Consider the following 19,689-nt stretch of genomic DNA (forward strand, 5'->3'; position numbering starts at 1 on the left):
TCGGGGCTCTCCCAATCTGGTTTCCCCCCCTCTTCCTCTTCCCCCCACCCCACTTTCCAATCAATAATCCTTAATGCAAGGCGTTTCTTTGCGCATTCATCCGTTACCGGTCCTGGAGGGCCCCCCCACCCTGAAGGAGGAGAGGATCCTCGGAAAGCGAGCGAGCAGGCGGAGGGGCGGCGTGATTTTAAGGCATACGGCAAACGCGTTCTATTGTCTGTCTGGCGTGCTGGTAGTTGGATCAAACACCCCAACCTTCTCCTTCTCTCCCTCGGCCCCCCCACCTCCTTCCCGCCCCCCCCCTTCATGTCAGTTACAACCCTGCTCTGTGAATGGAAGGGACGGGCTGACGAGAGAGCAAGCGCGCGGGGCTGGCCCGGTGCCAAGGGCTGGAAGTCAGCTGTGCGCGTGTGTGAAGTGTACAGAGGCGAACACAAAGCGTGGAAGAGCGAGGAAGGCCTTTCTTGCACTCTAGGGAAATTGCAGCCCTAGAGGAGAGAGCTTTGAAGCCCCCTCGCCCACCCGCCTCCCTTTATTTTCCCTACGGGGGTGAGAGCGTCAGGCTTCGCCCCCTGCTTCTTTTTCCTTCTCCTGAAAATCCGGAGCTGTCCCGGAGTGGTCCTTCAATTTTCCTGGGGGGCAAAGACCCACACACACACACACACACACCCCATTTCTCCTCTCTGGGCACGTGGCTCGGGGATTCCAGGGAGAGAACTGAAAAGATCTTGGTTCGGTTGCAGGATTCCCCGCATCGTTTCCCCGCCGACGTAGCTCGTTTTCCTGATTTCTGAACCGATTTTCATCCCTGCTTTTTTTTTTTCCGTAGCGAGGTTTGGTACGTAGGGCTTTGGGAGAGCGGCCGTCCTGTTGTCATTCTGGCCCCGGGCCCTCTCTGTCCCCCTGGAAGACGGGCAGCAGCCTGAGTTGATCCCCCTAGCTGGCACTCTGGGCATGCACGGTGTCCATCTCTTTCCCCATTTGCTCCCGTGAGAGTCGGCACTGCTAGATTTAACACGGGCGTTGCGTGTTTAGAGGAGAGCAGACGACCCCGGAGGGCTTTCTCCTACCATCCGTGATGCCCACGGATAACACCGCTGTACGGAAGAGTTTCCCCCAGTTATTTCAAGGATGAGGAGCGGATGTTCACGGAAGTGGCACCGTTTGGCTGGCGAAATCGAAGGGGCCCAGAGTCCGCACCCACAAAAATCTCGCATCCAGATCTTGGATCTGAGGACCGCGTCGCAGAACTTTTTCAAGTCGCTCGGGGACCATTGGAGTTCTGCTGAGTATATTCCCTCTGCTCGCCTGTTACGCCCTTTAATGTCAGCAGAATTGCAGCCTCGCTTGGGGGCCCGATAAAATGATAAGCTCTGTGTTTTCTGTGAACGCTCCAAAATGGCATATTGGTTCTGCTTTATTTTTCCTCCCCACCTGTAGGAGCCGAGGGCAGATCGGTCTTTATGTCCTGTCCGAGTTAGGCAGGGGGGCGATTGGATTGATTCTTTTTAACTCCCCGCGTGTACGGAACTAGGTAAAATGAAATCAAAATGCTCGCTTTGGAAACGTTTTAGCTCTGTGGGTCTTCAGTTCAGTGGCAAGAACTGGCTTGGGAAACCAGACAGGGTCCTCTTAAGCTTCTAGTCCCTCAGCTTTTTTGCATCCAACCAGCTGCCTCCCCACTCCGGAGACCCCCCCCAACTGCTGGATGTCAAGGCCATGAGATACCCACCTGCGCTACATTTTTTCTATTACTCCTTAGTCTTGTTCCTTCGCTGATTGCCTCTGAGCATGGGCAGAGATTCTTTACAGCAGGTCTTCGTCATCCCTCCCCCTGCCACCGAACTGGGTGGCCTAAAGCGGCTTCCTGCTCTTCCGGCAGACCCAGCCGCTCGCGTGCACCGGCGTTTGTACCCAAATTGGCTGTCCGGTTGTTTGAAGTGGACACTGAGCCACACACACCCCAATCAAAGCGGGCACGTTGTACCCTCTGCCAGGTCCTTCCCTGGTCCCATGGCAAGGAGGCCTGTAGACCAATCAAGTGTTTGTCTGCCTTGCGTCTGTCGCTTGTCAGTTTCCTTGGGATAAAGTGGAGCAGGCCCTTTAAAAACCAACCTGGCTCCACGCTTTGGAGGGACCGGTCTACTTAGCTTTCCTGAGATGAACCGACTCTCTCTCTCTTGCAGGGAGGATGGCTCTAAATGGCTGGTCCCTGGGCGACCCTTTTCTGCTTTTATAGGTGGGCCTGGGAACGACGTACCCCGCGTGGGGGTTCAAACAGATGGGCAGAAGGGCATGAAGCTCCCAGGCCACTTACTTTGCATCTTTGGACTTAAAATTCCTGGAAAGCCCTCGGTCGTTCCTACTTCCTGGGCCGGCAGTTTTGCTAGCCGTAGGTTTAACCTTTAGGGGCCCTTAGAAGAATCGGCTTGTAAGGGCTGCTTTGGGCCCATTTTGGCCCTTGGAGCATCCCGGATCCCTTCCCTTGGCCTTCTTGATCCCCTTCCCTCCTGGGTCGGTCACCGTCCTGCTGCGCCCTTCCTCTTCCTTAAAGGCTCCCTTAAAATCCAAGCCGCAGCCTTCTGAAGACCCAGAGAGGGGTGAGGAAGAGGAGGAGGGGGGCAGACGTGTGCTCAACAAGTCTCCCCTTCTTCGCCAGCGGAGCCCACCTTGTCTGGGGGGGGGTCCCTCCACCGGAGGATCCCAGCAACAGCCCTCCAGGGAGCCCGACCTGAACCCCCCCTTCCTTTTCTCGAGATGGACCGTCAGGATCGCGGGCCCCCTCGGCAGACCGCCGCATTTCGCTCTTCGGCTGCCGAGCACGCAGGCTTTCCCCCCGCCTGCCTGGCTCCCCAGCACCTCCCAGTGTAAGAAGGCGTCGCAGCATTGTGTGCAAGTTCTGTACAGGGTTGAGACTGTGGGAAAAGGTCGTGACGAGAGGCGTCCGGGAGGACGGAGCAGGGTCTGGGCCGGAGCCAGCGGGCCGATCTAATCTGCTTGCATCTTCCTCCCTCCCTCCCCCTCCCTCCCCTTCCCTCTCCCCCCCACCCTCGGTGACCTGCTGGCTGTCAATTCCCGATTTCCTTTTTAGGAGATTGTCCTTTTTATAGTATTGTATGGAAACGGTTCGTCTTGGGAGACAGCCATTTTGTGTGTTCTGTCTCGAAATGCATCTTTCGCGGTTAGCACCACGCCGAGAAGTTGGAGAGATGCAGGCGGCGGGGGGGGCCGCTGGTCGCCTGCCTCCCTTCGCTCTTTTCCCCAGGCCCCAAGGGCTGAACTCCGGGACGAGCTGGAATGGAGGGGGTGGGGGGGGACATCTCTTTGCCAAGCGCATCTTGACAATCCCACTTTCTCAGAAGCGCTTTTGGGCCTCAGAGAATATCCCCCTCGGCTGAAGGGTAGAAACCAGTGCCAAGACGTAAACCGGATAACTAGATGGAGCCTCTGTGCCCAGGAGTAGTCTACCCCTGGATGCCATCCTCTGGGGTCCAACTTCAGAATAGGCTGCGTGTCGCTTTCTCCTCCTCCTGTTGCTTAGATGAGCCGCCCTGACCCCCTTCGCTCTTCTTCATTCGCTAGAATACGAGAGAAGGAAACCTTCCACGTTTAGAAGCAGTCTATCTCTGTTGCCCGAGCAAAAGAGAAGGTGCTTTTATCCGCTTAGCTGCTTTTTTTTTTTTTTTTTCCAAAGCCTCTGGTTGGCCGTTGCCAGGAACCGGATGCTTGGCTAGATCGGTAGCCGTGGGACAGCGGTCCTCCCGTCACTGCGCAGGTGCCATTCCTGGCATCTCTGAGCATAGATTGCTGTGGCTGAGAAGTTGTGCCAACCGCCGGGTGGGCTCAGCGTTCCTAGCAACGTGTGTTGACAGACTGTTGATCTGATCGAGCCCCTCTTTGTGAGATGGAGAACCCGAGATAATTGGGAAGGGCTTCATTAATAAAATTTCCGTGGTTTCGATGGATCTCTCGCTTTTCTTTCCAAAAAGCTCATTGGAAATCATCATTGAAATCTGTAACATTCACGCAGTTACCACGGGCCTCTCACAGAAATGCCTAGCATGTGATGGGGTGTTATAATGCAACAGAAATCATCGCCTTAGATCGTCTTGGGGGGGGGGGTGTCTTTAAAAAGGATTGTGTAACACAGAGAGATCTACTAACCTTGTAATCACTGGATCTGGCTCGTATCTAGCCATAGACGCCTGGGAATAAGGTTGGCGGGATCTGACAGATCTCCTACCCGTCCAGCGCACTCAGCCCGGAAATCAAGTAGGCTACTGAATGAGGCAGAAGATTCCTGGTTTCTCCTTCTTGGTATTTATTTTACTAGAGGCTCGTAGATTGCCCTCCTGTGCTGTTCCCATAGGAAGGGACGAAGAGGAGGGTGGAAATGCGTTTTATTTGACCCCCTTTCTTTTTTAAATGTTGCTTTTGCTGACTTAGATCAGGCAAGGCTGAGCAATGCCTTCCGTCTTGTTTTTGAGCACCAACGGCTTGATTGCGCTCACATGCTTTGCGGACATCTTTAGGGTCTTGAATCGTGGGGAAGGCCGGGGAAGGGGGCAAAACCCAAACTCTGGAATTGCCCCACTGGGCCAAACCGGCGATAGTCTTAGGGGTAGCGCAAAGTTCCCAGTCTGTGGTCCCGACTGCGGTTGGTGAAAGATGCATTTTGCAGCAGAAACTGAGCCACGCTTCCCCAGGGTCGAGCAGCCCCGAATCGCGTTGCCACTTTGCACGTGCTCTGCAAAATCCCCAAAGAACTTGGGAGCATGTCAGCTGGGAGGAGGGAAAAAAAACATTCTTCCTAGAAAACCAGGCCAAAGATAACGTTGTTCTTGGACCTCAAACACTGGGGGGCTCTGGAAAAGCCAGGTTGGTTTCTGTTGTTGCTACCATGGAGCAGTCATCTGCAGAGCCTAATCAGGGTGATTCCAAGGATGGACGGAGAAGGATCTCAGGTGGGCTGAAAAGTGATGATTTTTCGTCGTAGGCCATCTTTGAACCGTTCTTAGAAAATGACTTACGGGCTTCCGGGTTCCACTTTTCAAACTTGGAATTGGTGCCAACGACAGAAGGCTATTGTTATTATTACTGTCGATCAGTGTTTCTCAACCGTGGCAACTTGAAGATGTGTGGACTTCAACTCCCAGAATTCCCCAGCCAGCCAGGCTGGCTGGGGAATTCTGGGAGTTGAAGTCCACTCATCTTCAAGTCGCCACGGTTGAGAAACACTGCTGTAGATGTACAGGAGAGTTTCTGCAAATTCTTCACAGATGACTTTGCCTGTCCCTGAATCAAGGGAACTCTTCATAAGCGCATCTTGGATCGTGGGGAACGCTCTTTTCCCATAGAACTTTTACAACTCCGGCGCACGGTGGAAGGCTCCGGGTGGCTAAATTATTTCGGTGGAAACTCCACAGACAGAAGCCATCTCCATTAGGATATTTGAAGGGAAAAAAGCCACAGCAGTCAAAGCTTTTGGGTCTAATTGTGGGATTTTGGGGGAAAACCTCAGATGAGCTTGCCGGTCAATCATCTTCTGATCTCTTCCAGCAAGCCAGCCCCTTCAGTTTTCACAACTCGTGCAAAGCAGGCTTGCCTCTGTTGATTTAGCCCGAAACCAGTCAAGACAACTACTGTCCTCGAAGACAGAGCCGTCAACTTCCACATTAGAGCCAACGCACTTGGTTTCTCAGGTTGCTGGAATCCCCATTCTGCGTCCGAGATTTAATCTAGCGCGCAAGGTTCCCGCTCGAACGTCATGTGCAGTTATGTTCAGTTTTCTGAGACCCGGTCCTTTGTACCCAAGTTGTCCAATTGTATGAAACATCACTGCCCGAAAAGCATCTTGCTGCCTCCACTTTGCCCTGCTTTATTTGATCTTCCTCAACCTTGTCTTGCCAGATATGGTAGATTTCACCTCCAACAGAGAGCTCGTTTCTCCTGGGGACTCTTCTGTTTCCTCAGCAGCTTCCTTGGCGGGAAGGTAATGAGCAGGGAAAGGATCACGATCCTCATCTAAGTTCAAGAGCTGCCCAGTGCACCTCGTTTTCAAGAGGGCCTGTAAAGCAAGCTCTTCATTTTTTTTAAAAAAATTAAAATAAAACACAGGACGCTTCCTCGAAGGACCTTTGCAGCCTTCTCTGGCTGAGAACGGGGAGCCGTATTCAAAAGAATACGCTCCTTTTGGAAAGGGTTCGACATTAGGCACGGCTGGTGTCCTGGATGGACTCAAAAAGAGCTGGAGAGCTTCTTTGTTTCAGAAGAACGACCCAACCCTTAGAGCAATGTTGTCCAAACTTGGCCACTTTAAGATGAGTGGACTTCAACTCCCAGAATTCCCCAGCCAGCCATTCTGGGAGTTGAAGTCCACTCATCTTAAAGTGGCCAAGTTTGGACAACACTGCCTTAGAGATTTCATCAAAGCAACACCGTCTCTAGAGAGGTATGCTAGCAGTAGAACTTCTCAGAAACCTCTCTGAGTATTGGTGAGAAGATGGTCCCAGGGCTGCCGATGTTACGATGGGCTCCAATGTTCATCACCGGCGCAGGGGGAGAGGAGAAACGGGGAGGGCAGTTTCAGGGGTGTCCGGCTGGATGGTCGCTGGACAGAGGGAAAGTCTTGGGCAGCTCTAGCAAGAAATGGCGTTGGGACCCAGAGGCTTCACATATGCTGGGCCAGCCTGTATGTCTCCCCCCACCTTTGTTTTTCTACAGCCCCAGTGAGACTAGAAACTCTCCTGTGGCTCGTTTTGTGATATACCTTAACTTCAGAAGAATAAACCAGGATCAGGTGATACAGCAGCAAGACCTCATCAACATTCCTCTTAGTCCCTCTTAAATTCTTGACCACGGCTTCTCCACCTTCTTTTCCCGGAGTTTTAGAAGAGCTTCATTTTCAGGATGAGAGGCTAAATTTCTCGTGCTGATTTCTATCCATCTGCTAAGTTTTGGGTAGGGGGGCTTAAAGGAAGGGTGCTTCCGGTGCTACGTATGGGGCACAGGTCCAGTTTTGCGGTGGCTAGGCCCAAACCCGGTTACTTGAGAATTAGCCTCTCATGGATTAACCAGGATATGCTCCCAGGTGAATTTTGGGTTGGAATTTGGTGTCCAGCAATAACCAAATCTGCACTGATCCCCATGTTTGTTGTTGATGTTGATATCTGAGTTTCATTGCTAGATTAGCCAGTGAAATTTCGACTTGTAGATTTGGGAGAGAAAAGGCGATCTATCTGTTTCCTAGTCCGGGATAAAAAGAAATCAGGGAAAGGAAATGGAAGGCGCTGTTTTGTTTTAATCAGGCTGACTTTTCGAAACTGCGATTTATTTTAAGCTTCGTTTGGAAAAAAAAAAAAAAAGCAGTAAGAAATATCTACCTTGACATTGACTGGGACGAATCGATTACTGGACAGAATTGTCAGCCTCTGGTGAGTCCTGGTTCCTAAGATGCATGCTTTAAAAAAAAACAGGCACGCATACAATTTTGCGCATCTCCTCCTAAACATGTCTCAGCTTGTCTGACTTCCAAAATCCTTTCCCACACCAAGTCTTTTCCAGAACTGGGGGAGGTTCACCTTCTGGACCACATGAAAAAGCTGCCTTGAGGACTCACTGAACTTGTCAGCAGGGGGTATCAGGAATATTTGAATCCTGTTTTTCTCACAGCCCTTAGACGAACGCCGGGTGCATCGCCCTTTGATGCAAACCATTCAATGCATAGCTTCATCCTGGCCATCTCGTTACCATCACTCCGTGAACTCCTCAATTATTCTCCAAATCTTCTCTCTGAGATGGTTGCTAAAACGGCAGACTGACCCACGGGCTTCCCTTTTCTCCAGACCTACCCAGAAATACCTTTAATATATTCTGTAGAAGGAACTGAACCCCCCCCCCCAAAAAGTAAGCTTGTCGGTCCTTCTTAGACCTGTGGATAAGGTTGGCCAGTCGCCACTCGCCTAGGGCGAGTCACCGTTGCTTTCAAGGTGGGCCTTCTTAGGAAAAGGTTCTCCCCTTTGTCAGCTGGTGCACGCTCCACAAATGATGTGACTAGGAAGAAAAAAATCTAGGCTGGTTCAATCCATATTTAACCATGGGGCTGATAGTCCACAGGTGACAGGGCATTTTATGAGGCTAAGTGGCTGGGCTGACAGATGGAGCAGCTTGTCCCCTCTCTAAGCCTATCATAAAACTGTAGCAGATCATCAGAGATAACCCCACCTGCAGCACCAAAATCCTTCAGGAAGGATTACATTCTCTGTCTTTCCTCAGATAGCCACCAGCAATACCATCTTCATCCTCGTCCTCACCTGCAGACTCAGCATTCTCCTGCGCTCATTTGCCAGGGGGAATAATGCACCCCCCGGTTCATAAGATGGAAAAAGGGAGAGGCATATTGGAAAATTGCTGGTTTTCTCACCTTGAATTGGAAAGGGGTGGTTTTTCACGCCTTGGTTCCAGTAGCCTTCACAGCAAGCCGAGAAGGTTCCGGCACTGGTCAAGATCAGGGGAGACCTCTGGCTTTACAGGAGAGACACATGGTAGAAACCCACCATTGTTTTGGGGGCCCACCATCTTACCCCCCTCTAAAGAGAGACTTGGTGGCATCTGGCGGTCAATGTCAAGTGTAGTCTGTTCACTCCTGTGCTGTGATTAAGACGATTATTCCTCAACTCTTACCAGTCCCACACTCATCACTCTTCTGCGGTCTTATAACACTAAACATTTTCGTCTTCTCTTGCAATGTTTCGTGTTGGGTTTTAAAACGTTTGCTCTTGGCTCCGTTGGAAGTTTGTCCCTTCCCAGGCAATAAGGGGACATTGCTTTATCCGCCTAACTCGGTTTTTAGATTTCTAAGCAAATTATGCTGCTGTGGGTTCAAAGTATGCTTACGGAGGCAGCTGGATTGGGGTTTAACTGCCTGAAATGTTATAAGCCAGCAGCTTCTGGAGGGCACCAGGTTGGGGAAGGCGGCAATGCTTCCTATAAAACATTGGGGCAGGAAGATGCATTGAATTGTAGACCTGTAAAACCAGAACTCTTTGTCTTCTTAAAAGTCACTTGGAAACTGTCCTAGGAACAACATCATCAACACGAACACATTTATTTGCATTTAAAGCACCCAGAGCAGAACCCCAAGTGTTGGGGAGCTAGGAAGCTTTTTCGTTGCTGTACATCATGTAGTAACTAAGGTGGACTAATAGTGGGACGATGCAGGTTCTGGTCCATCCTCAGCCCTGGGGGACTTTGGGATAACCACTCTATCTTTGCCCAGCCAGCTTTGCAGGATTGTTGTGGTGGGGAAAAAATAGGAGGAAGGGCTATATACAGTGGCTGCAGCTCTTGCAGGAAAGGCAGATTATGAATCCAACCGATAAATAATAAAGGGAGAAGATTTGGAATAGGGAATTCCAACTTGGTGCATGGGATTTCCAGCTGACAGAGGATGGGGGACAGACATGAAACTCTAGGCAGCCTCCTCCAGTCAAGAGAGATCCTTCAAGAATCAACGTGAAATAAGGCAGCCTTTATACTGTGGTGGTTAAATATTTCTAATTTTTTTTTAAGCTGGGGAGAGAGCAGTTTACAGATACTTTCAATCAGTTACATTAAAATGTGCTGTAGGAAGAATGATGGAGCTCAGGAGTTGGCTGTTCTTTCCACAAGCCCAAGCTAGCTTGGATCCCTAAGACTGAGGACAGTAAGAATTGGTTACTACTGTCCACCACCAACACTAAGAGGTGATACCTGGTGCATGGCTTTGAATGATGGACAGTAATTCAGGGTTGAGGTGTTGGGTTCTTGGTGTTTTCTTAGCTGGCTTTTCTTCTTGAGATGTTTCGTTACCAGACGAGGTAACATCTTCAGGTGGTGGTTTCTCATTCTTTGCTTCGCCCTCCCCCACGGCAGGATGGACCGCATGACCGAGGATGCTCTGCGCCTCAACCGCTTGAAGCGGACTCTGGACCAAGCCGAAGAGCGGGATGATGTCTTGGCCAAGAGGCTGAAGATGGAGGGCCATGAGGCCATGGAGCGCCTCAAGATGCTGGCGTTGCTCAAGAGGAAAGACCTGGCGGGGATCGAGGTGCCCCACGAGCTGCCTGTCAAGCAGGATGGCCTGAAAGTCTACGAGGAAAAGCTGAATGGAAACTTGAGACCCCACACAGATGGCCGGTCTTCAGGGAGGTCCGGCAAGGAGAACATCAATGAGGAGCCGGTGGATATGACTGCAAGACGAAGGTAGGGAGGGGAGCAGAAGGGCATCTTCCCTGTGGCTTCTTTTTCACCCCCACGGCTGGTCTGGAGGCGTGGTGCATATGAATTTTGATCAGTTGGAAGCCAAGTGCCCAGTTCCATGAGAAAATCAGTTTTGGCCACTGTGCATTCTGCTTCCTCTTTATTCTGATAGATAATAGGTAAAAAACGCTATTTGGTCTTAAGAATTGTGCCATTTAGAACCAGGGGCCAGGTACTGGTTTGGGGTTCTGTTTTAAGAAGGACTCGTCTCTCAGCATGGCTCTGGATCCTGCAGTGGACCAGAACTCAGGACAAGTCAGCAGACCACGCCATCTTGGCAGCGAAAAACACTTTGGGCTGTGCCAAACTTGAAGTCTAGGAAGGGAAACCAGTATTTAAGAGGAAAACACCCATTTGTTAGGTCTTAGTAGTATTACACGTGGAGAAGAAATCTCAGGGGCTACCTGTTGTTTTAATTCTCACGAACCAGGGTTAGCGTACAGCCAGCTCTGATGGTTCGAAAGCATTGAGGTATCGTAAGAGTCGCTATATTATTCCGTGAGCTCTTCTTCCACGTTTCTTAATCGTCAAGGATGACTGTCTCACATAAAATGATGGAACATGTGAAAGTGCCTTGGATTAAGCCCTCTTCTGACCTTCTTTAATAGAATTATGTTAATGTGTTAAAATTAATTAAATTGGCTTTGTTTAAGCAAAGCAAGTGGAAGCGAAGAAAATCTGAAATGTCTACACCTCATTAAAAAGGGAAAAAGAGAAGGGAAAAAAAGAAATTAACGTATTTCTTGATCCATACTTCCTGCAGATTTCACCTGATTCCAGAATATGCCATGAATAGTAGCCAAGTTTCCCCCCCGCCCCAAGATGACCGAATCGTCTGTAGTTGACGAGGGTTATTTTATGCAGCAACGTCGTGTCTTAAGTCTCCCTTAGATAACTTCCCCCGAAAGCATCTGTTCTAGAACCTGATATTTTTTTGGAAGGATTCCATCTCTTCCAGCTTTTAACCTTCTACTGAATGCTGGTCCAGCAGATACGATGGTGGGGAGAGAAGGGTTGTGGGTCCATAACAGATACGCTGTCCACTTCGGACGCCTGGAGAACTCATGCTGTTACACCACGATGCAAGGGGTGGAAGAGGTGTCAATCAGACCAAGGTTTAGCAGGGGCCTGGCGTCAGCTGTGAATGCCTGACTCACTCGTGCATTCGGGTGGCAAAGGGACAAGTTGTCAGCCGTAGGCGGGTGAAGAGCGTCTCCAAGGCAGAACCTCCTTGGATCTTGCTCTGTTTGCTGGTGAGGGTCCAGGCTGTCTACTCACCATCTGCCCCACCGCCTCTGCTCGTTGGTCATCCTCCCTTCCCTTGACCTTGAACAGAAGATGCTTTCGGACCAGCTGCAGGAGCCCCACTTCCATAGGGGCTGTGAGCTGTTACGAGAGAAGCAGACTGCATGCCTTTGGGTGAGGAGGGGGCAGAGCTGAGGTGACCGGGTCAAGCCTTATTGGATGAGACCTGAGCAAAACTAGGAAGCAGGTCGGACCCTGTGGTCTTCATGGAAGGGGGATGTCTGGACTTTCCACCTTGCATAGTCCTGTTGTGCATGTGGGGGGCAGAAGATCCTGGATGAGGGGAAGAACCTAAGATCCCTGTGGCCATCCAAGCTTCCTGGGCAACTAGAATTCCTTCAAGGGAGGAGAGGGTCTCCATTTGTGAAGTTAAATATTGCAACCTGTCCTTCCACCGTGGTGGCCATCTCATTCCCCTTTCCCCTCGAGGGAAAAGAGCCATCTCAGGTCGAGGGATTGAGAGAACAGAGCCATGCTTCCCCCCTGGATTCCAATGCCTGTGGTTTGGGGGCCAGTTGCCCACCAAACAGCCTGGGTGGCCAGTGGGCCTCCCCTCTGTGTGACGTCATAATGCGTCCAGCAGCGCTTGGTTACCACTGGGCTACATCATTCGTCTCCAGGCAACGGGAAGGGGCGGCCGCCTCTGGTGTCCACTGGTCTCCTTCCAGGTCTCAATTTGGTTTAGTCGCCGCTTACCCTTCCTCTGGAGGAGCGCACCGGGCCAAAATGAGCGTGGGATTCAGGTACCGGCTGGCGTTCCGATTTCAGGGCTTCTTTCAGTCAGCTTTTCCGGAGGGTTTGGCCAAGGAATTGCCCGTTCTCCATCAGCCCCTAAGCAGGGACTCCCCCCACCCCCTTATTCTTGCTTACTGTTGAATCAGAACTCGGTTAGCTTGTGCTGCGCTCTTCGAAACGCCCGGCTAATCGGCCTCTTAGAAACGTCATTCCTCGGATGACCCAAATTTGAACCAGTTAACAAGGCAAGGACCCGTTAATTAAGGCATAGCGCTGGGCCCCCTTTGCCAGAAATGTGGCAGGGAACCCCAGCTCCAGGAGGCACCAGCCGAGTCGTGTGGCTTTTTTCTTAGTCAGGGAATAGGTTTCTTAGCACCAACCCAAACAGGGCCGTAAAAATGCAAGTTATCCAGTCCTCCAGAATCGTGGACACGCGTGGCAGTTAATTTTCCTTTCCAGATGTGTATGGTGCCTTTGCAAACAAATCCGTAACTTTGAGATCTGTCGAGGGGGGGAAAAACATTCCTTTTAATGTGTACCTTCCTGATCTCCTCCAGGTAATTCCGATTCACTATAGGCGACTAGATGGCAACTTTGAGACCATCTGACTTGCGGAAGCCCTTTTGCAGGTTGAAATCCGAAGGGCCACAGCTGGAACCCAGGACTTTGCTAGGGCAGACCCGGTGCTCCACCGCTAAGTCACAGCCTTTGTGGCTATTTTCCAAACACACACACACACACACACCCCGAGAAAAGTGTGCTTTTGTTGACTCGTAGGCTGTTCAGGCTGTTTGTTCACGTGGGCTTATATAATTGAACACCCCAGGCAGGATCAGAGCAGAGATGAGGCAGAAAATAGTTGCTCAGGAAAAGCTATAAAAAGCCGACAACCATCATTTGATGGCCGGCAAGAGACCGCCTTGATTATTCTGAAGGCAGTTTTCTGCTCGGTTCTCATCCGTTCACACACGCACGCACCTTGGGAAGGTGTTTTTGTAAAGAGGGCCAGACTTAAGAATTGAACGTAAGAATAAAAATCCTCATGATGTCCTCGAGCAAGCAGGAGAGAAAGCACATTGACCCCTTTGAATGTTGGTGTTGGAAAAGACATGTGAGGGATAGCCCAAAACACCAAGCAAATGAGTCATAGACCGAATTGCTCCAAAGCTCTCGCTCGAGGCACAAATGATCAGGGCCAAACGATCATGTTTTGGACCCGTTGGGTAAAGACCCAGCTCTCTAAAGAAAGCTCTTACGCTGGGAAAGGTGGAAGTTGAAAGCAAAGAAGGGGACGTCCAGATGCTCGGTTATAGCGGTGATGGATTGCCCCATTGGAAGGCCAGGTTGGGGACAGATCTTCCTGGAGAAAATCAATGTAGTTGCTTGATATCACATAATCCATCAGTGTCTTAGAATAATCTGCCCCCCCCAACCTTGTCTTGACATGATGCCCGCTAAACAGGTTTGAAACTGCATCACCCATTGGCAGCAACATTTGAGAGGGGATAGCAGCTGTTACGGGCTCTGATACCTTTCCTTTGTGGGTCAGGCTGTGTAACAGGGAACTTCAGATAGCTTGTTGGATCCTGGTCCAGAAAAACTACGTAACTTGGGTTTCCTTTCCCCACCTCCTCCCCCCACCCCTTCTTAAATCAGCAGCGATCAAGATAGGGGACGGCTCACCCCTTCTCCAGACATCATCGTCCTGTCTGATAATGAAGCCTCCAGTCCTCGCTCCAGTTCCCGCATGGAAGAGAGGCTGAAGGCGGCCAATCTGGAAATGTTCAAGGTACATCAAGGGCTGGAGGAGCAGGGTCGCAAAAGTACATGGAGGTTTGCGGCTTGCACAGGACGCTCCCTGGGTTGGGCCTGGCTCCAGGGCCACGGCGGCAACTTAAACCATGCGAACGGGAGGCAGGAAATGCCCGCTGGGAGTCTTGACCAGCGATCCCTCGCCACCAAAGGCCAACAAGGGCACGAGCCAGCCCTGCAGGAAGGTTGCCAACCATCCTCAGCCCCGGGCCTCTTTTTCACAGGGGAAAGGGGTCGAGGAGAGGCAGCAACTCATCAAACAGCTCCGGGACGAGCTACGACTCGAGGAAGCCCGGCTGGTGCTGCTGAAGAAACTACGGCAAAGCCAGCTGCAGAAGGAGAACGTGGTACAGAAGGTGAGGCGCCGACTGCTGGTGGGCCCGGCCGTCCCTTCCCAACGTGGGTTTTGCCAGGCCAAGTCAGCCAGCCTTGCCAGTCCAGAAGGGGGCACGGAGAACCTTGGTCACCCAGGTTTTCTCCCAGTGCAAAAACGAAACGGTAACTCTGACCTTCAGTTTAGCCAACAACCACGTGGAAGCCTAACTCTGCTTTTCCCCTATTGCCCATAAAAGTTTTTCCCTCCCAAAGATTCTCCCTGGCTGGGTGGGCAGGATCGCCCGTTCCCTGCGAGCTGATAAAGAAAAGTTTGTCTTCTCTTCTTCCCTCCAAGAAACGTCCCCTCCCGTTTTATTCCACAAACTTCTAAATTCTCTCCTTTCCTTTCCTTTTGCGCTCGGCCAGACCCCGGTTGTCCAAAACGCAGCGTCTATAGTCCAGCCATCTCCTGCCCACGTCGGACAGCAGGCTCTGTCCAAACTCCCCTCCCGACCTGGAGTTCAAGGGGTTGAGCCCCAAAACCTCCGAACATTACAGGTGAGAGACCTCCAGACGTGAGCATGTTCGCTTCCTGTATCTTTCCCACCCAGGGCCTCTCCCTGCTGTGCTCCCACCTTCAAACAGACCCTCTCCCTGAAAACTCTCCCCGGTGTGGATCAGAAATGAGTGTATGAAAAGAAACATGCGTGCCTGTAAAGATCAGAAGCGTGCGCGAACAGAATAAATGGTATTCTGCTTGATAGCCTAGTAAAAGTTGCCTTAAAACTATTGAATGTTTAGGAAAGCCAAGAAGGAGTGGCTGATATCTCTGGCATGGCCCCGTCCTGCGAGCCCCCAAAGGCCGTTTGTAGCCCAATCTGAGGTCCATTGTTCCTTTGGAATTAGGGTGAGGGGAGACACGTTAAAGAGGTGGTGGAGATGTTTTTTAATCTGCAGTTGGCTGTTTTGATCTTTCTAAGCCTGTTCGTTGGCCCACTACCTTTTGAACGATCCCACCGATTCCACCAGCTGACGTTCTGCTATTTTTAAGGAGCTTGTTTTTAAATGAGAAGAGAGGAAGCTTTTCTGATTTCTCTCTTTAATGCTCAATAGCAGGCTGAGTGAGATGGTAACTTAAAGGAAGACAAACTTGCATTCGATCCTTTCCCTTCTTCTCCACTTTGGAGGCAGATTGTGCTTGTCTGCCAGCGTGGTCTAGGCCAGGAAGCTAAGCAAGGTCTGATCTGGGCAGGCCTTGGATGGGCACCCCCTGGGTATCGCTGAACTGGAGTGGGAAGTCGGAAAACGGTCCCAGCGTTAGCAAACCAGGCCTTGAAGGTGACTTAACCTTTCTCTTGCCCCCTCGGACAGGGTCACAGCGTCATCCGATCGGCCACCAATACCGCCCTTCCCCACATGCTTATGTCCCAGCGCGTCATTGCCCCCAACCCCACCCAGCTTCAAGGACAGCGCATCCCTCCCAAACCGGGCCTCATTCGCAGCACCACTCCCAACATGAGCCCTGCCATCAACTACCAGCCGGTGAGTGGCGGACGGGAGCCGGAGGAGAGGCCCAGCCAAGCCTGAACCTTTCCGTTGGGAGAGGAAGGGTGGGGACGCAGAGGAGGAGCAGGCTGGTGCCCCACAACCGTAGGGCGAAACTTCGAAGCTGTGTCTTTTATCTCTCTCCCCCCAGCAGTCCTCCTCAGCGGTCCCCTGCCAGCGAACCACGTCCTCCGCCATCTACATGAACCTCGCCTCCCACATCCAGCCCGGGACGGTGAACAGGGTGGCGTCGCCCCTGCCCAGCCCCAGCACCCTGAATGACGCCGCCAACTCCCAGGCCGCCGCCAAGCTTGCCTTGCGCAAGCAGCTGGAAAAGACTCTGCTGGAGATCCCGCCCCCCAAGCCCCCCGCCCCCTTGCTTCATTTCCTGCCCAGCGCGGCCAACAGCGAGTTCATCTATATGGTGGGACTGGAGGAAGTGGTGCAGAGTGTCATCGACAGCCAAGGTAAAGGGCCGGGCAGGGCAAAGTGGGGATCGAAACTTGGTCAGCCGGCGCCAGACTTGAACAGGAAAAGCCCCAAATTTTATTTTCCGTTCCCCAGCAGCCTTCATTTGGGGGGCCGTTGTAGGAGGAAGACCAGCATCCTCCATGTTTTTCCCTAGATTAACTTGCTGCTAACTTTTTCCCCTCTTTCCAGCCTTTTCTCCAAATTCAGCCAGGAATTGGCCTTCAAAAGTCTCTCTGCTTCCAAGCAGATACTGGTTGCACTGGGGAGAAGGTTGGGGGAGATAGGAGGGACCTCTTACCAATAAGTTCAGGAGGCCCTAGAAATCAGCCTTAACCTCGCGCGTTCCTGGTTTAATTGCTTTCATGGCATCCTTGGGGTTCTCTGAGCTTGGTGGATTGTTTGCAGACGTTTCATGACCCAACTAGGTAACACCATCAGGGCTAGTGAGCGTGGGGTTTGCTCCCTGTCCATATGCAGTCGCTTGCCCCACCAGTGTGGGTGGGGCGAAGTTTTCTCCTTGCTAGTCCCTTGATTAGGGCATTGTCTACAAACAGGGAGCAAACCCTACCCTCCCCAGCCCTGATGATGTTCCCTAGTCGGGTCACGAAACGTCTGCCACAAACCACCGAGCTCCGGGAGCCCCAAGGACTCCCCAGTTCGACCCTGAGCTATGTATATTCTCTTCTGTTAACTGCATTCTTTGGATAACACGGCTTCTCCCCCCCCCCAAATCCTCAGGCAAGGGCTGCGCCTCCCTCCTGCGAGTGGAGCCCTTCGTCTGCGCCCAGTGCCGCACAGACTTCACCCCGCACTGGAAGCAGGAGAAGAATGGGAAGATCCTGTGCGAGCAGTGCATGACCTCCAACCAGAAAAAGGCCCTCAAGGCCGAGCACACCAACCGGCTGAAGAACGCCTTCGTGAAAGCCCTGCAGCAGGAACAGGCAGGTGGAGGGGGGCGGGCGGCATGGGCAAAGCAGATCCCCCCCCCATTGCAAGCTACGTAGGACCTCCTGGAGGAACCAGCTTTTGAGGGGCAGAGATTTGGGGCTGGTGGGAGAGGGGATACAGCTGGGGGTGGCCAGACGTGGGGGGGACTGGCCGGGGCGGGTTCGCCTCACAGTCTGGGTTGCGACGGCCTCCCTCCTGCCTTCCCCAGGAAATCGAGCAGCGGCTGCAGCAGCAGGCCGCCCTGTCACCCACCACCGCTCCCGCCAGCGTGGCCAGCGTCAGCAAACAGGAGACCATCATGCGACATCACACCCTCCGTCAGGTGAGGCCCTTTTCCCCCTCGGGGGATCCCGCCTGGCTCATCATCCCCTCATCCCCCCGGGAGTTGCGCCTTCGGTCAAAACGCCATTCGGTTCAAGGGCTCCCCATGGGCGTCCCACGGTTCCCCTTGGCACCCGTTGCTGGCGGGCAGCCTTTTCCCATGTTAAACCTTGATTCCTCGAAGAACAGTAAACGCACAGGCTTGCGTTCGGCCAGCCTCATCCAGCTCGTCCCCAGCCTTCATGAGGACTCGAAACTTAACAGAATGAAAGCCGAGATAGTTAAGTGGTGGGATTCTGTGCTCAGGGCGGGCCTAGAAAGGCCTGTCTGCCGTCTCTTTTGCGCATAAAGGGTCATCCAGCTGGCCTGTGTCCGTGGCCCAGCCCTTGTTTGCTTGGCCCCTTCTCTAGCCAAGCAGGGCAGATTGAATGCCGTGGGGCGATCCCCACGCTTTTCCTCTCCTTCCTGCCTCCCCAATGAAGCAGCCCCTTGGGGGGGGGCTTTGGCCCCCGATGGGAAGTCAGGCCATTCCGTTAACCCGCCCCTCTTTTCCTTCCTCCTTCCCTCCCTACAGGCCCCCCAGCCCCAAAGCTCCCTACCACGCAGCCTCCCCACCTCAGCACGCTCCATGCTGTCCAACTTCGCGCAGGCCCCGCAGCTCCCTGTCGCCAGCGGTCTCCTCGGGATGCCAGGTAAGCGGGCCACACTGGGGCCGGGAGGGGGGCGCGGGGGTTCTTCAAACTGAAATTGTGAGGTGTCTTTTCGGGCGACGAAATTCCCCCGGGAGCGAGTCGCCGCCCGAGTTTTCCCAAAAAGGGGCTTAACTTTTTCTCCCTTTCCTCCCTTCAGGAGTCAACATTGCCTACCTGAACGCCGGGATCGGAGGCCACAAAGGGTCCAGCTTGGCAGACCGGCAGCGGGAATATCTTTTAGATATGATCCCCCCACGCTCTATATCGCAATCCATCAGCGGGCAAAAATAACACCAGCCGTGCCCCCCCTCCTCCTCCTCCCCGTGACTCCCCGTCTGAGCCCCCTCGTCCGTCGCATGCAGCGCCTGTCCTGGTGCCCACGGCCACCCGTGGAGGGAAGGGCCCCAAAAACAGTCGGAAAGAGGAGAAGAAAACCACGCAGAGGCAAAAAGAGAGACAGGAACCTCCTGAAACGTCCGCGCGGCCCACCCTCTTCTGCAGCCGGCTCGCTTGCGCGCCCCGCCCGCTCTGGATTTCGACTTTGGCGGTGGGAGCCCCCGAGCCCTCCCTGCCCCCCCCCCACTTCCCCCTCGAGGTCCGGACACATCCGCTCGGACCCTGCACCGTGGCCCGATTCGCGCTGGTGTTACGCGCTATTTTTTTTTCTTTTTCTTTCGTTTGGCTTTCCGTTTGTAATGGCAACGTGTAGAATTTTTAACGGCCGCTCTTCTCGTTTTTTAACGCCTCCCTGTTGCTTTTTGCCTCGACGGGAGGGTGAAAAGGAGACCCTCGGGGCAAGGGGCTTCTGGGGTCTCGGGACAGCTTTCTCCCTCTGGCCTAAAAGGAGGGACAGGGGATATAACGGTTGCCCCCCTCCGCTGCCGGACTGCGCCCTAGAGCCAGCCCTGTTTTGGGGTTCCCAGGAGAGGGTCCATGGGGAGAAGGCTGCCTTGGGGGGCGGGAAGGCCACCAGCAATAGAAAGAGGGCATCGCTTTTTGAACTGCCCACACTAGGAAAATGACGCTTCCGCACGCCGGAGACTCGCTGAACCCTTGTCTTGGGGTTCCTCCTCCTCCTCCTGTCTCCACGGTGGCCGCAGGCAGTCTCTCTCGGAGAGATCCAGGGTCTCCGGGCTCCGGCTCCCGTCCTGACCCTGCAAGCCGCTGGCCAGCAGAGGGGGCTCCTGGCCCGGGCAGGGAGCCCGGTCCTCCTCGCATCCGCTGGGTCTCTCTGCCCTCCCACCAA

General features: G+C 52.9%; 1 protein-coding gene across 4 annotated transcripts in view; it reads left to right on the forward strand.

Moving 5' to 3' along the window:
• GATAD2B (GATA zinc finger domain containing 2B) overlaps nucleotides 1-19,457 on the forward strand; it is a 32,736-nt gene extending 13,279 nt beyond the window's left edge. For 2 of the 4 annotated variants that reach the window (XM_088137194.1, XM_015890125.3), the window contains exons 2-11: nucleotides 9,913-10,242; nucleotides 13,996-14,128; nucleotides 14,376-14,507; nucleotides 14,893-15,024; nucleotides 15,838-16,008; nucleotides 16,163-16,478; nucleotides 17,221-17,423; nucleotides 17,639-17,752; nucleotides 18,326-18,443; nucleotides 18,601-19,457. In XM_088137194.1, coding sequence (XP_087993320.1) covers nucleotides 9,914-10,242; nucleotides 13,996-14,128; nucleotides 14,376-14,507; nucleotides 14,893-15,024; nucleotides 15,838-16,008; nucleotides 16,163-16,478; nucleotides 17,221-17,423; nucleotides 17,639-17,752; nucleotides 18,326-18,443; nucleotides 18,601-18,734 — 1,782 coding nt within the window. In that variant the 5' untranslated portion in view covers nucleotide 9,913 and the 3' untranslated portion in view covers nucleotides 18,735-19,457. The remainder of the gene's footprint in view (nucleotides 1-9,912; nucleotides 10,243-13,995; nucleotides 14,129-14,375; nucleotides 14,508-14,892; nucleotides 15,025-15,837; nucleotides 16,009-16,162; nucleotides 16,479-17,220; nucleotides 17,424-17,638; nucleotides 17,753-18,325; nucleotides 18,444-18,600) is intronic. The other 2 variants (XM_025174031.2, XM_025174030.2) reach the window with 2 other exon arrangements.
• The last annotated feature ends 232 nt before the right edge of the window (nucleotides 19,458-19,689 follow it).

Source organism: Python bivittatus, unplaced genomic scaffold (assembly GCF_059951505.1).
Source record: "Python bivittatus isolate LINGU-HERP-01145 unplaced genomic scaffold, Pbiv_v1 ctg000180_np1212, whole genome shotgun sequence".
In the NCBI taxonomy this organism is placed as follows: Eukaryota; Metazoa; Chordata; class Lepidosauria; order Squamata; family Pythonidae; genus Python; species Python bivittatus.